Source organism: Diaporthe citri (genome assembly GCF_014595645.1).
Source record: "Diaporthe citri strain NFHF-8-4 chromosome Unknown scaffold_8, whole genome shotgun sequence".
NCBI lineage: Eukaryota > Fungi > Ascomycota > Sordariomycetes > Diaporthales > Diaporthaceae > Diaporthe > Diaporthe citri.
This window is the reverse complement of record NW_025064853.1, coordinates 1,987,814-2,000,894: the sequence shown is the minus strand read 5'-3', so window position 1 is coordinate 2,000,894 and position 13,081 is coordinate 1,987,814. Positions and strand designations below refer to the sequence as shown.

Sequence of the window (13,081 nt, the reverse complement as noted above, 5' to 3'; positions counted from 1 at the left end):
TCAGCAGTGCCTCATCCTACCCTTGCACGAAGTTGCGTTCCAGCATGGAGAGGGCACTGCAGGATCTATCCTGCGGACCTGCCACGCCTGAGAGAGCATGTTCCACCAACGACTCACCACCACTCATAGCCTCACGGCCTCGTGGTCTCACGCGGCCGAGCCGGCTCGAGGTGATCAATTCATATTATCCTGGCATGAACGTCCCTCAATCCGACCGAAGAAGACAAGATCGCGCTGCGTCATCAGCGATGCGACCAAGCTCAGACTGCAGACGGCAAGCCTCAACCTTGAACCCCTCCTCGGCTCTATGCCTCAACATGGCATATGACATTGCACAATTGCGCAACCAGCGACAGGTAAGTTAGGTATTCGCCAGTCTCATCTAGCCGTATCGGCCTCGTCACACCGGCTTTTTGTCTACTATATCCGCCTGTGAAGCCCTTGAGGCTCAAAACAGTCCAAGGTACCGGTCCACGGTACCAATGGACATAACGGTTCAACTCCGACTCACCCACCTCCCACACCGTCGATGCCACACCCTGCCGGTAGGACATGGCGGAGTGGAAAGCTTATATCCCGATTTGCTGAAGCCTGTGGGGGGGCACTGCTTGCTATCTCCGGGACACACAGCCAACTTGCGGCTTCTCTAACAGAGTCCCGAGGGCCCGGGATGGCGACCTCAACCGCCCACACAGCCCAGAGCCGACTACCGATATCAGATCGGACTAAGTTACCAGCAGTATGGCTAGTGCCAGGTGACTCGACGGCCATGCAGACGGCGCCGTTGCTACACCTCTTTTGAGGCTAGCTATCTGCTCGTTGCTTGAGATCAGGCTCAGACTGCTCTAAATCTGACCGGAGAGGTAGGTATCGAGAAGATGGTCTGCTGGTCGAGGCACGAGGAGGGACTTTTGCGCAAGATGGCAAGAGTGTCCAAGTGGACAAAGCTAGCCCCAATAGCGAGCCAGATTTTATTTGCCGTCGTATCTCGCATTCTTGTTCTAGCTCCCATGCAATGCACATAAGCAAGGCTGGACCCTGGGCTCTCCATCAGGTACACCGACCTGTCAACGCGAACAGGGTTTCTTTGTCACTCTCGTTTGACCCCGTTCGGCTCGTCTTGGTTTTCCCTAGTCCGCCCGAGCTATGAGGCACGGTTTCATTTTCAGTGCTGCCTGCCTAAGGTATCTGCAATTAACGCCGTTACCTGCCTCCACTCCTGGCGGTGCCTACCTGCCTCCCCTGCCCGGGCCCTACGGAGTCCACGCCTCCCTCTCACTTCCTCCCGCATCGTCATTTGCCCCCGTGGCCCATCCTGCCGCTACTAGTGTAGCCGCCGCCCACCCGCCATACCCACCCACGTCCTACATTCCCAAGTCCTTCTGACGGCATGGGGGCATGGCGTCGGCGGGACGTCCTCGTCTGTGGTAATCCTTGCTAGCATTGCACCCTCCCAGGTCGGAATTGTGCGTCACCCTCTGTCGCGGCAGGTAGTCATCATGTCCCACCGGGCAACGATGGTCGACTTCGGCATGGGCCGGAGGCTTCCTCCCCCGGGGTGTAAGCTGCGCGTCTACCCTGGCTGCATACGTGAGGACTTACACGTACAAGGCAGTCCCTTGTCGTTCCGGCCGGCTACGAGCCTCTACAAGGGGCTATATAAACATATGGAACTTGCCACCTGAATATTCAGTCAGCTTCTTTTTCACGACATCGCTGTCAACGAATCATATCTGTTTATGTAAAGACTACTACCCCTTACTACCCTATCAAGTAGTTGTTGTAGACATCAACAACCCTCAAACAAACACTATCAACCGGGTTGATGGGTCATTGACCAGCCTGGCTGCCACAAGCACAAGCTACTGTTCTTAGACAGGTTGAGGCATCATCGCGGGCGTGGACACTCGCATCGTGACTCCGTCATTACATGTCCTCGTCCGAGTTCTCGGCCGTCACCGAATCAATAGCAAACCTATCCCTCGTCACCACAGACGCGCCCTCACCACAAGAGGAAGAAGACGAGCGCGTAGAGGAGACAGTCACCCCACGCCAGGCCCATTTTCCTCCGGAAGAGCAGGCTCCCGAGACCGCGCCTGAGAGACAGCACGGCAGAAAGGCAAGGAAGCAATCACCACACTCCGGCTCAGAAACAGAGACAGAGGATCACAGCAACATGCCGTCCGGGTCATCATCAAAACACCACCATCACCACCACTCGTCCTCCAGCTCCTCCAAGAAGCACGGGTCCTCATCTTCGTCCAAGCACCAGTCCAAAGGCGACGACTGGTCGGAGGTGACAGAGCCCGAGGAGCGAAGGCGGATCCAGAACAGGATCGCCCAGAGAAAATTCCGTAAGTATTTTGTCCTTATCAAGAACAATTTCCTGCAGAGCGAGAATTCTTTTGCTCTCAGGTCATGACCGCGGCTAACCCCACCACAGGCGAGAAGGCGCGCGAGCAAAAGGAGCGCGAGGAGCGGGAGTCCCGCAATGAGCAGCTGGCAGGCAGCTCGTACCAGGTCCCCGTGCCCGAGGACTTCATGTCCCCCGAGGGCGGCGAGTACGGCGACTACCTGTCCGGGGTGCCGTGGGGCGGCGTCAGCATCCAGCACATGGTGGCCATGGGCCACGAGAGCGAGAGCCGGCGGGGCAGCCGGCGGGGCGGGCTGTCGGACCAGCAGCAGCAGTACGACTACAGCGCCTTCTACGACCCGCAGCTGTACGACGCGCAGCAGCTGGGCGGCGGCGGGTACGGCGGCGGCGGTGCGGGGGCGGGGGCCGCGGACGACAGCAACAGGTATTTCGACGCCCTGTCCACCTCGGGCTCGTCACCCTCGTACTTGTCGTTCGATTCGGGCTCGGGTTATGACAACTTCTCAGGGGACAACAGCAGCAGCTCGGGGGCGAGGTACTAGAGCTGGAGGAGGATGCCCCCGAGGAGGGACAGGGGAAGGGTGATGGTGAATTTGTGAGTCTGTATCTTCATCCCGAGTTGAATGTGACAGCGGGGATGTAGTAGGCAGCTGGGCTAACGTGCAAGGCAGCAGGCATAGATCTCTCTGACTTTTTAAACTTCCGAGGCAGCAGCGTAGAGGCAGGGTCCTCGGTGACCAGGCGTCAAGAGCTTGCACTCATCTCGGCAGGAAACTCGCAGCAGGCCTGGAGGCTGGGCTGCTGGGCGGCGGTCGATGGTTACGTGTCAGGGCTTACCCATCTCCAACAAATCATCAATGGTGTGCATACACACCCAACTCATCTTTGGCTCGGCTACGGAGTTTTGGCGAAAACGGAAACAGCAAAGTGGCTTTCAACCAGGCCCTTGCTTCCTCTTTTTTGGAGGGCAAAAGAAAGTGGGAGGGATGCATTCGGGACAGCGGTACACGTCTTCTGGCATTTCTAATTTTTTGCCCCTTATTCTTTTCTACTGTCGAATATACCCCTCCGGTCTTGTGCTTTCAGCTAGCTACATATCAAAAGGCCGCCTCAGGCATCCTGTAATGTTTACACAGGGAAGAAGGAGAACACGTTGGCGGAGAAGGACTCCTTGGCGGTGGAGACACACACACATTACATTGAGGCAGGCCTGATAGATCTCCCAATCAACTACGCCTTACATCTGCCAAAATATTTGCCAATTCTCGTGCTGCCTAGACTCTCGTCCGAAAAAAATCACAACACCACCCGTGTCCTCCACAACCCAGAGCGCCAGGCATCCGCCCACGCTCGCAATCCCGCATCTGGCAGGCATCGCAGTCGCCGTAAGGGGACGTTTCTCGGCAACCAGGCAACTACAAACAATGAAAGCAAGAAGAAGTGAACAAAACATGCCGATGTGGGCCAGGCACGCGCGTGCACATGTGCACACGCATACGTAAGAAGCGACAGATGTCCCACTGAAAAGGGCGTGTCTGCCTAAATGGTCCGGCAAGAAGTCTGGTCTGTCGTGTCTGTCCACCCTTGCCCGCCCAGGAGAGAGCGTGCCCCATCCCTGCACCCTGCCTCCCCCTCCCCCCTGCTCCCAGGAACCCAACCCAACCCCAATCAATCTGCATTAGCCTGGCCTGACCCCCTCCCCCCTCCCCCCTTCCCAAACCAGGCACGACCTTATTCAGTGGGCTTGCATGTAGAACACGCGTATCTGGTCAGATCTGGGGCCCGCAATGTCGACATCGGAGTTCGAGGCTTGCGCGTACTGGCAGCGCGAGTGTCCACCTTCCCAGTTCCGTCCTGATTAGGATGGATCCTTCTAGATCAACCTTCCATGTGTCCACGTTTTCTCTCCCCGACCCCACACGTGAGAGGTGCTGTGGGTGTTTGCGTGCGTGCGTGTGCAAGTGTGTGTGTGTGTGCTGCACGGCACGTAGGACTTGCAGCATCTCGCCCCCGGAGCCTCATGTCCCACGCCATGATGACCTGCATGCGTCTCTCTACTTTTCCCTCGACTCGTCAGCCGTGATACTGCCTGCGTCTCCTGCTGACCACGCATCCCTTGGCTACAACGTTACCGCAGGATAGATGGACAAGTCTGCCTTGGGTTATCAGTCCCTGCAATCACCTCATAAACCTTCCTTGGAGGTGGAAGTCCTACCAATACGGCCTACGGGCTTGGGCTGCGTTACCTTTGGTCTACCATCTGGGGTTGGGGATGCAGTCTATCTGCAGATCCCGAGACGGAATCAGGTAGAATGGACGGGGGGCCGGTGTCTCCGAGGGCCGTTCATCTCGCTATGGCAAAGACATAATATCCTCCTTGGGCACTCTGGAGGAACGGTGGCGACCGTCAAAGTCACCCCTGCCCGTAGTGACCTCTCGTCCCTGCCCTCTTAGCTGGCACCCTCGACTCACCCGATTCTTTTTATCAGAGATTGCCCACGAGTATCACCACCGACTTTGGGGGCCATTGCTTACCTCCAGAGTTGCACGTGTTCCAGCTAGACAAAGCGCTGATGGCCTTGCAGCCATGGAGCTTTAAATCTGTCATGGAACTACAATTTGTGAGGTGACATTTACTGGGATTTGATAACCACGACCTCAATGGCCATGTGAGCTTATTTGATGTCCCTGGGGGAAGACGTTTGCTGGCCAGAGATTCTTTGTGATGCAAACATCGGACACGACAACATTTGAACAGTGAGAACAATATTCATGGCATTGACTGAATTAGGCTATGGTGATTGTGTCCAAGGGTAGCCTTAGATTGTCTTCTCTAGAAATATACACTTTACTCAAAAGAACGAAATTTGAAGCCAATGCTGAAGTCATTAATGACTACAGACTGACAACAAACCGTTGTGGTTGAGAGCCAGGCGGTGAAAGGGCGCGTTGCGGGTGTGGGACGCGGCACTGGCGCAGCGGTTGCGAGAGACTCGGACTTCACTAAGCACAATCTGCGCATGCACCCCTCACATTCACCTCACCTGAAGGGCTTATAGGTAAGCCAATTCCACCTGCTATCGCTGGAACACCGTCTACACTGCGACCAAATAGCTCAGTGGTTAGTTAGGTGTTACCGACCGGAGGGTTCCCCGTTCAACCTGCGCCCGGCATAAAAAATACCCAGCACTGGAAGAAAGAGTAAAACCCATGACGGCATCACCAGAAAAGGAAGATGGGGTTTTCCGCCTTACAAGGTTCTTTTTGCCCACTGCAGCAATGATTAAGTCTAGCACAAAGTCAAGCCCGGCGACCAGCCTCACTGATGAGCATCTCAGCAGTCCACCTGGGCATGCTAATAAACGGAGAGTGCCCAGCTTCAACCTCAATCACGTTGTCGATCTTGTGCCTCCCGCTCGCCCTTGCCGCCTCGACCAGGTACCGAGCGGCGGCCACAGTAGTCGGCCTATCTTTCAGGCACAGCACGTACGTGGTCGGGATATCCCGCCACGCGGCATGGGTGGTGGTGCTCCAGAACGAGGCAAAGCTCTGGGGCCGCAGCTGCTTGGCTAGCTCGGCGACGGTCTCGTCGTCTACGTCCTGGTAGAACATGCCCTTTACGTCCTCTGGGAGCACCGTGATGGTATTGGCCTGGACACGGTGTCAATGATGGAAAGCCGGTGTCGAGCATGTGCTTCTATGTGGTGGATAGGCTTCAGATGAATCGCACACTCACCTCAAGGTCGGTTCTCATCTCAGGAATCATGTTGTCCCGCGTGTCCCGTGGAGAATGCTGAAACCCCTCCGGCACGACGAAGGCCGCGATGTACACGAGCCTGACGACACCACCCCTCAACCCCTTGGCCAAGCAGGTCTGTTTGTCCAGCCCCTCCAAGGAGGTGCCGCCGGTCATCCCGCTGAAGCTGTGCATGACCACGACGACGTCTTCCTCCTGCACGAGTTCCGACACGACATTGCGGATCGTCTCGACATCTCCAGACCAGTCCGTCGTTGGCGGAGTCGAGCCCGACGAGGGCAGCGCAGGCGCGAGGGAGCTGTATCCGGCTCTGCCGAACTCGGTGGTGAGACGGTCCCAGCATTGTGGGTTGTGCCATGCGCCGTGGAGGAGGACGAAGACCGGGTTGGACATTTTGCGGACCAGTGGGAGGATGTAAGATCTGTGATAGTCTGACTGAAAGCAGCAAACTTACTTGGATAAAAATGGGTTTGGCGGTATAAACTGCTTGTAGCTTGAATGGCCCGTTTATAGAATAAGAGGAAGCAGGAAGTTCTGCAGCCGCCGGATTTCGTGTTAGCCTGTCTGTTGGTTGCTGAGTGGCCAGTCAAAGGTCAAGGCCAGAGCGGAGGAATGTTAGCGCATGCGGCATGCAACGACATGTGGTGTTGGGGCAGAAGGTCTGGAGAGGAGTATTTGCCCTGTAGTATGTAAAACTTCCTCTCAATCCATCTATTAGAACTGGGCGACAATCTAGGTAAATTGTATCCGAGATTGATCAAGACCGTTGAGCATGGTCCAAAACACACTTTGAAATATGTGGCTTTAGTCTAGAGAATGGATATTCGCACAGAAAGAAACGGATAGTACACAAATACGTTACACGACTAGTGCACTCACATCCAACACATAGTACACATCCAACGCACCTACACCCAATACACCCACACCCAATTTATGTACTTACTGTATAGAAACTGCTTTCCTGTATAGTCTAATAAACTGAAAGATTTCACAGTCTTGTTGCTTGTGGGGGGAATTTAGCAGCTTTGAGTTTATGGCATAACTAACACTTCTCAAATTACAACATCCACTCCAAGTGTGATCAGCCCCGTGTTGTCGCCAACAGATGGGGCTGCCGCCTCTTCAGCTGGTCGTGCAACTCCACTTCCTATCAGTCCAGTCATCTCTTATCTCTGATATCTATGGCATTCTATACAATATCTATGATATTCTCAGTAACCCCTTCTCCTTTCAACTCTTGGTCTTGGACAGAAATGCAGGATTCGCAAGAACACGAATTGTCCTAGTCCGTCGAACGTCAACTGAACTACGCCCTAGGTATCGCTCGGACTCGAAGCTAATCGTGAGTGTCAGATATAAATCTCCTGCTTCGAAGGAGGGTACTATACCTCCAGTATAAGTTTGCTTTGACCACGCATTTGATGGCCTCGATGTATCTTTGGACCTGTCCATCGACCTCCTCGCCCCAGCTGCGGACATGACCCTCTATAACGTCCCATCTTCGGTAACGTTCTTGAAGAAGCTCGCCTACCATGTCAAAAGCCTCTTGGGCCGGCATGCCATTCATACGACATAATGCCACCATGTTGTGAGGTACTCCCTCATTCTATTTGGCCAATTCGGTCAGCTGAATATGACTCCTCGCACGACAGAGGAACTCACTTCTTCCTTACGATAAGACAGCATATCGTTGGTACTGATTTCGATAAGCTTCCTGCACAGACGTAAATCAACCATTAGACACTCACATAGATACCATGTCCGACCCGAGAGCCTCGAGTTCCCGAATGTCTGGATCATTGAACACCTCATCGGGGACATTGAGGTCGTGCGCATATTCAACCAGATGATACAACGGTGATACACCGGCCGATTCTCGTCGGACCAGAATTATTTCTTCCAGGGTTGGTACATGGTTAGAAGACGCGTCTAAAACATGCCTGAGGACGCCAGCGGAGTATGAGCGCATTGCCTCTGCAAATCTATGTTGCACCCCTTGTGAGCAAGTTAGCAAGGAACTACGAGCACCTTTGAGACATGCCATACCAAGCGGTGATTTCTATAGAGCGTCAGCTGGGATCACCGGAGAGAGCACAGAACTCCATACCGCTGCTATCCTTCTTACAACAGTGTCGTGCGCTTTCACAATCTTTAGTTTGGGCTCGTTTTCCTCTGACCCATCCAAGGCGGCCATCAAGCTGTTCATAACTTGGCGCGCCTGCCCAGGTTGATCTTTTAAGTGACCATTGTCGAACACTGCCACAATTAGAGACGACTAAGATAATATAAAGAGTCCGCACAGCTTACTGTCATCAAACGGAAACACCTACGGACTCACGATGTCAGGCTAAGATCTAGTTAAAGAGACATGTGAAACGTACCCAGTTACCCCAATCACAGAGAGTTCGAAGCTCGGCCGGAGGTGCGAAAGGTGCGGATATAGAAACAAAGTATGAGAAGTCACACCGGTGCACAGCATCTTCTGTCCTTTTCCCATATGAGCAGAAGCTGTATTGACGTTAACGACAGCAGAGGTGCAGTGGAGACTCTTGCCAAACCTGGATAACCATTCTTCTGATTCTAATTTCACGTCCTTGTAGTAAGGATTAACATTGGGTGGTAATTTCAGAAAAGTCTGAAACATATCAGGGATAGTGACATCAATATGTTGAAGGTCATTATTACTCTTCTTATTGCACAGAGAATTCAACCTGGATTTGGACGAAAGACACCTGCGGCTGAGCTTAACGTAGATCCAGCCGCAAAGGGAAACGAAAATGAAAATGAAAATGACAACAGCCATTTTTTTCACACTGCTGAGCAATGAACCACCGGCAGTCTCTCGGATGTCCGTCTTGATCTTATAACTGCTTGGGCGAGCTCTCGGCGAGCTTCCGGCGATCTACGAGCAGCTGAACATTGCAGCATGGCGCAGCCACTACGGTATGCGGATCCAGACATGGCTTTTCTAGTTGGCCCTGTTCCCCATAAGAGTGGGGAATACAGGTCCCCAAGACTTATAGTTTGGAATTCCTTCGCCAGCCTCAGCCCTTTCCGGTTAGCAGTGCTGCACTCAGTCAGCGTCGACTCATGATCACGCTGACCTTGGGAATACAAATTGTGCCTCTCACGTCAGAGTTCACTTCGGCTTCCACCGAAACTCTTTCAACATCGAAAATGGCGACATGCAAGTTTGGCAACTATCAATTCCAATGGACCGGACTTCACCTCCCTCGGGAAGAGACGGATCCGCTACGCTATGAGTACGACGAGCTAGGAAGCGAAGTGGTGGAGAAGCTGCAAGAAATCTCCCGGCAGAAGCAACAGCTGGAGGAAGACGGCACAAGCCGGGCCAGAACGGATCTATACGTCCTTCTAAAGGACAACCACCACAATGACGAGACTCTGACGAAATTCTGGAATGAGGTGCACACAGTCCCCGAGTGGGTAGATTGGGCTCAGTTGGAGCGAGGGCAAAAGTTCTTTTACCGATATGCACCTGCGAATCTCATGGGATTCGCCTTGCAAGGCTTCATGGGCGAGAACTCGGCTGCCTCTGGTGTTGTTGAGGTCCTGGTTCGTACAGGTGGTTTCTCAACCCGTGTACTACTGCGGAGGCTTCTTGAGACGTTTCAATTCATCCTCCAAGCGACCAAGTCTCTCGAAGCCATCAAGCCAGGAGGAGAAGGCCACATCACCACGGTTCGCGTGCGGCTGCTTCACTCTTCGGTCCGACAGCGCATCATGAAGCTCGCCAAGTCTCGGCCGGACTATTTTGATGTGGACAAGTTTGGAGTTCCTGTTAACAAGCTGGACTCGATCCATTCCATCACGACGTTTGCCTGCAACCACATGTGGCTTCAACTGCCCCAGATGGGCGTGCACCCGAACCAGCAAGAAACCGCCGACTACATCGCCCTCTTCCGTTATCTTGGATACATACTGGGCACCCCGCATCATTATTTTGATACCGTCCCCAAGGCCAAGGCAGTCATGGAGAGCATGCTCATCCACGAGTTACGCGTCACGCCGACGTCTCTCATCGTCGGGCACAACTTCGTCGAGTGTCTCAAAGACCTGCCCCCTTTCAACATATCGGCCCAATTCATCGAGGCCGGAAGCCGTGTTCTGAATGGTGACGAGCTCTGCGATTCCTTAGGTCTCGGTCGCCCTGGGTGGTATTCGTACGCGTGCTTCAAAGGCCACTGTTGGTTGGTGCAGGTGCTTGCCCTCGCACAGCACAATATTCCATCCCTTGATCATAAGATTACCAAGTTCTGGAAGGATCTCTTGCATGAAGCTGTCATCCAGAGTAAAAGTGGCTTGAACGGTGGCTCAAAGTTTGACTTCAAATACGTTCCGCATGTGGGTAGAGTGACGGGTAGAGAGGATAATGAGCGGCCACCACCTAAGTGGTCAGCGGTGGCAAGACCCGTGGAAACCTTCTATTCCGGCGTATTTCTAACAGGATGTCTGATTGTACTAGGAATCACGTGGTCCCTTTGGCGGGTTGCGTTCCTGTTTATCTAGGAGCGCAATTAGCCAGGAATGGTGTTTTGCAAAACGGCGTGGCGTTTGGAAGGGCAATAATCCATTGGCAATTCCAGCAGGAACACTAGCTTATATAATTAATGCCTTTGTATTGTCTGCCGGTGTTTTCTGTCAAAATGAGGAGTTCAGCGAATTGTTTAGCAGCACTGATGGTTTGAAGAACCTATGAGATATATATAGCAGCATGGCAACCTTGCCCTCCCTCTCACTATTCAATGTGAAATTCCTTTTCCACCAATTGAGGTTGCCCTAAGAATTCTCCAGTCATGAATCCATCAAGGAAACATTCTCCTACAAAAGTCCAATTGGGATCGATTGCCGACTTCTGCCGAAGTAAAACAGGAACATGACAACCGAATAGCACGCAAACCAAGTCCCCCTTCATCGCGTTCTCCGTAGTCAAGCCGATGTGTCCATTGTCGGTAACCAACAGACGGAGGGACATTCTCACAATGTTATCAAAAAACCTGTTGAAGAACGTTTCTTGTATGTATTCGTCTTGGTTTGGAGCTCTCGAGCCTGGTGATGATTGAATAATGTCTGTAATTTCCTGGTTGTTGCCAAGAATGCTCTTGAGACTGTGGCCGTGGATTTCAAGACCCTCTGCAGATTCCAACCATCCCTTAAAGTCTTTGTGCACGGCGGGTAGGGGCGTAACTGAAGATTCATTTCGCCGCAGTTGTGCACATAGCCAAAGGAAGTCTTTGAGAAAGTCTTCGATGGGCATGGCTTTGTGCAGATATCGATCTTTCCGGTCCATTACCAAGCATCTGCAGACACTTTCAAGAGTGTCTGATACTATGCCTGTGGCTTCATTAGTACCACTTGTTGTTGGTTGGGAGGAGTTCAGCGCGGAAGAACTCTGAACCAGATTGGTGTTCGTGGATCCGGCCATCCCATCAATCGTTCCCAAGATAGTTCCGCGGGTGATGAGTTTCGTGCCTTCAAAGCGATACACGGCCGCGATACCTCCGGACGCGGCGTAGAAACGAGAAGCGTCGCTTGCCTCGAAACGATCCGAGAACGGTGGCCGGAAATTCCCAATATGAGTCTTTGAACTTTGACTGACCATCAGTGGAACGACCAGAGGGTCCACCTTCCTCCGCCAGTCGGGGACCCAAGATGGGAGGGAAGAACCAGGTATCGCACGGTAGATGGAAGCGAAGCAGATGACATCCAGAGACCTGTAATGCTCGATGAAAGATTGCAAAAAACGCAGGTAGACCTCTTCGACGCTGAGAGAGTAATCGACGCTGAGAGAGTAATCGACGCTCAGAAGACAGGTATCGGTGGCAATTGCCCTGACACCACAGAGTCGATCTCGATCGTCTGTGGCATCAAAGCACGAACTGTAGGCAGCCAGCGCGGTGAGAGACATGCTTCTAGCCGTATGACCTTTCTGCTCATTTTTTCCAATCTCATGCAAGCGTACCCTTCTTCGGTTCCAAGCTGCGCGGAAGGAAGGTGTAGCTTTAATCAAGAGTGCCGTGCATTTATCTGCAGCTAACATAGCACCCTCAACGTCGGCCCTGTCAATGCTCCGCGTTCCGTACCAGAACGACAGACTTGCGGGCATCACATATTCCTGCAAGGTCCAAATCCTAGTCCACCACTTCTTTTGGAAGATGCGCCAATGCAGCCCAGTGTGAGTCGTAGACATCTTGCTCAAAGATACTGCGGATTAGTTCGTACACGTGTGGATGTTGCCTGGTGGTTTTGCTGAGATGTTCAATGAAGGTGACGACCAGGTCGGTTCCATCTGGGTCGTCCCCCAGCCAACAAATCACTTGGCCAGCATTGCGATAGATACATCCCATAATCTGTACTTGGTGAGCTCTCTCTTCTGGGTTGTCCAGGTCGATACAGATAGAATCAATCCACCACCACACTTCGGTGAACTGAGGACCTTTCACTCTTAAAACGTCAAAGAACGCCTGTAGCGGATCAAGGACCGGAAGCTGTTGGTTCTCTACTTGAAGCACATAATTCCTTGCGTCGCCTGTGGTTTCAGATAGCCAAGTGTAGGAGAGGGCCATGTAGTGGGGTGTGCTTCTGTCGAGCGAAAACGTCTGGAGGATCGCTGACTGTTTTTCATTATGAAGACAAAATTTGATTAGTCGTATCTGTTCACGTTGTATTGGCTCATATACAAAAGCCATGTTATCCGAATGTGATTGGCGTGATGAGAACGTGATAAATTGAAAAGTCATGAGCAGGCTGAATTTTAGAAAAGATGCGGAGAACGACTGCTATAAAATACTACCGTGTGGAGAAGTGTCAGGATGAGCAGCTCCTTGCACGTGATGATAGACAGTAGACACAAAACCCGAACACCTAAGAGAAAGAGGCACAAGTATGACCGAAACGCAAATCGCCGATGAAAGCCGCGATCACCT

The 13,081-nt window shown here is 52.7% G+C and overlaps 5 protein-coding genes across 5 annotated transcripts; 2 read left to right on the top strand and 3 right to left on the bottom strand.

Moving 5' to 3' along the window:
* Positions 1-1,930: 1,930 nt before the first annotated feature.
* INS49_014913 (uncharacterized protein) lies at positions 1,931-2,916 on the top strand (the record flags this gene model as incomplete). Its single annotated transcript, XM_043175601.1, has 2 exons — positions 1,931-2,354; positions 2,444-2,916. 2 exons carry the CDS (start codon positions 1,931-1,933, stop codon positions 2,914-2,916), a joined length of 897 nt encoding a protein of 298 aa, XP_043020558.1.
* A 2,758-nt stretch (positions 2,917-5,674) lies between these two features.
* INS49_014912 (uncharacterized protein) lies at positions 5,675-6,524 on the bottom strand (the record flags this gene model as incomplete). The annotated part of the gene is made up of 2 exons (XM_043175600.1): positions 5,675-6,025; positions 6,111-6,524. The coding sequence occupies 2 exons, from the start codon at positions 6,522-6,524 to the stop codon at positions 5,675-5,677; spliced, it is 765 nt and encodes a 254-aa protein (XP_043020557.1).
* Positions 6,525-7,364: 840 nt separating this feature from the next.
* INS49_014911 (uncharacterized protein) lies at positions 7,365-8,340 on the bottom strand (the record flags this gene model as incomplete). Its single annotated transcript, XM_043175599.1, has 6 exons — positions 7,365-7,470; positions 7,523-7,740; positions 7,797-7,830; positions 7,883-8,129; positions 8,181-8,193; positions 8,260-8,340. The coding sequence occupies 6 exons, from the start codon at positions 8,338-8,340 to the stop codon at positions 7,365-7,367; spliced, it is 699 nt and encodes a 232-aa protein (XP_043020556.1).
* Positions 8,341-9,311: 971 nt separating this feature from the next.
* INS49_014910 (uncharacterized protein) lies at positions 9,312-10,664 on the top strand (the record flags this gene model as incomplete). The annotated part of the gene is made up of 1 exon (XM_043175598.1): positions 9,312-10,664. One exon carries the CDS (start codon positions 9,312-9,314, stop codon positions 10,662-10,664), a length of 1,353 nt encoding a protein of 450 aa, XP_043020555.1.
* Positions 10,665-11,483: 819 nt separating this feature from the next.
* INS49_014909 (uncharacterized protein) lies at positions 11,484-12,063 on the bottom strand (the record flags this gene model as incomplete). The annotated part of the gene is made up of 2 exons (XM_043175597.1): positions 11,484-11,489; positions 11,554-12,063. The coding sequence occupies 2 exons, from the start codon at positions 12,061-12,063 to the stop codon at positions 11,484-11,486; spliced, it is 516 nt and encodes a 171-aa protein (XP_043020554.1).
* Positions 12,064-13,081: the final 1,018 nt, after the last annotated feature.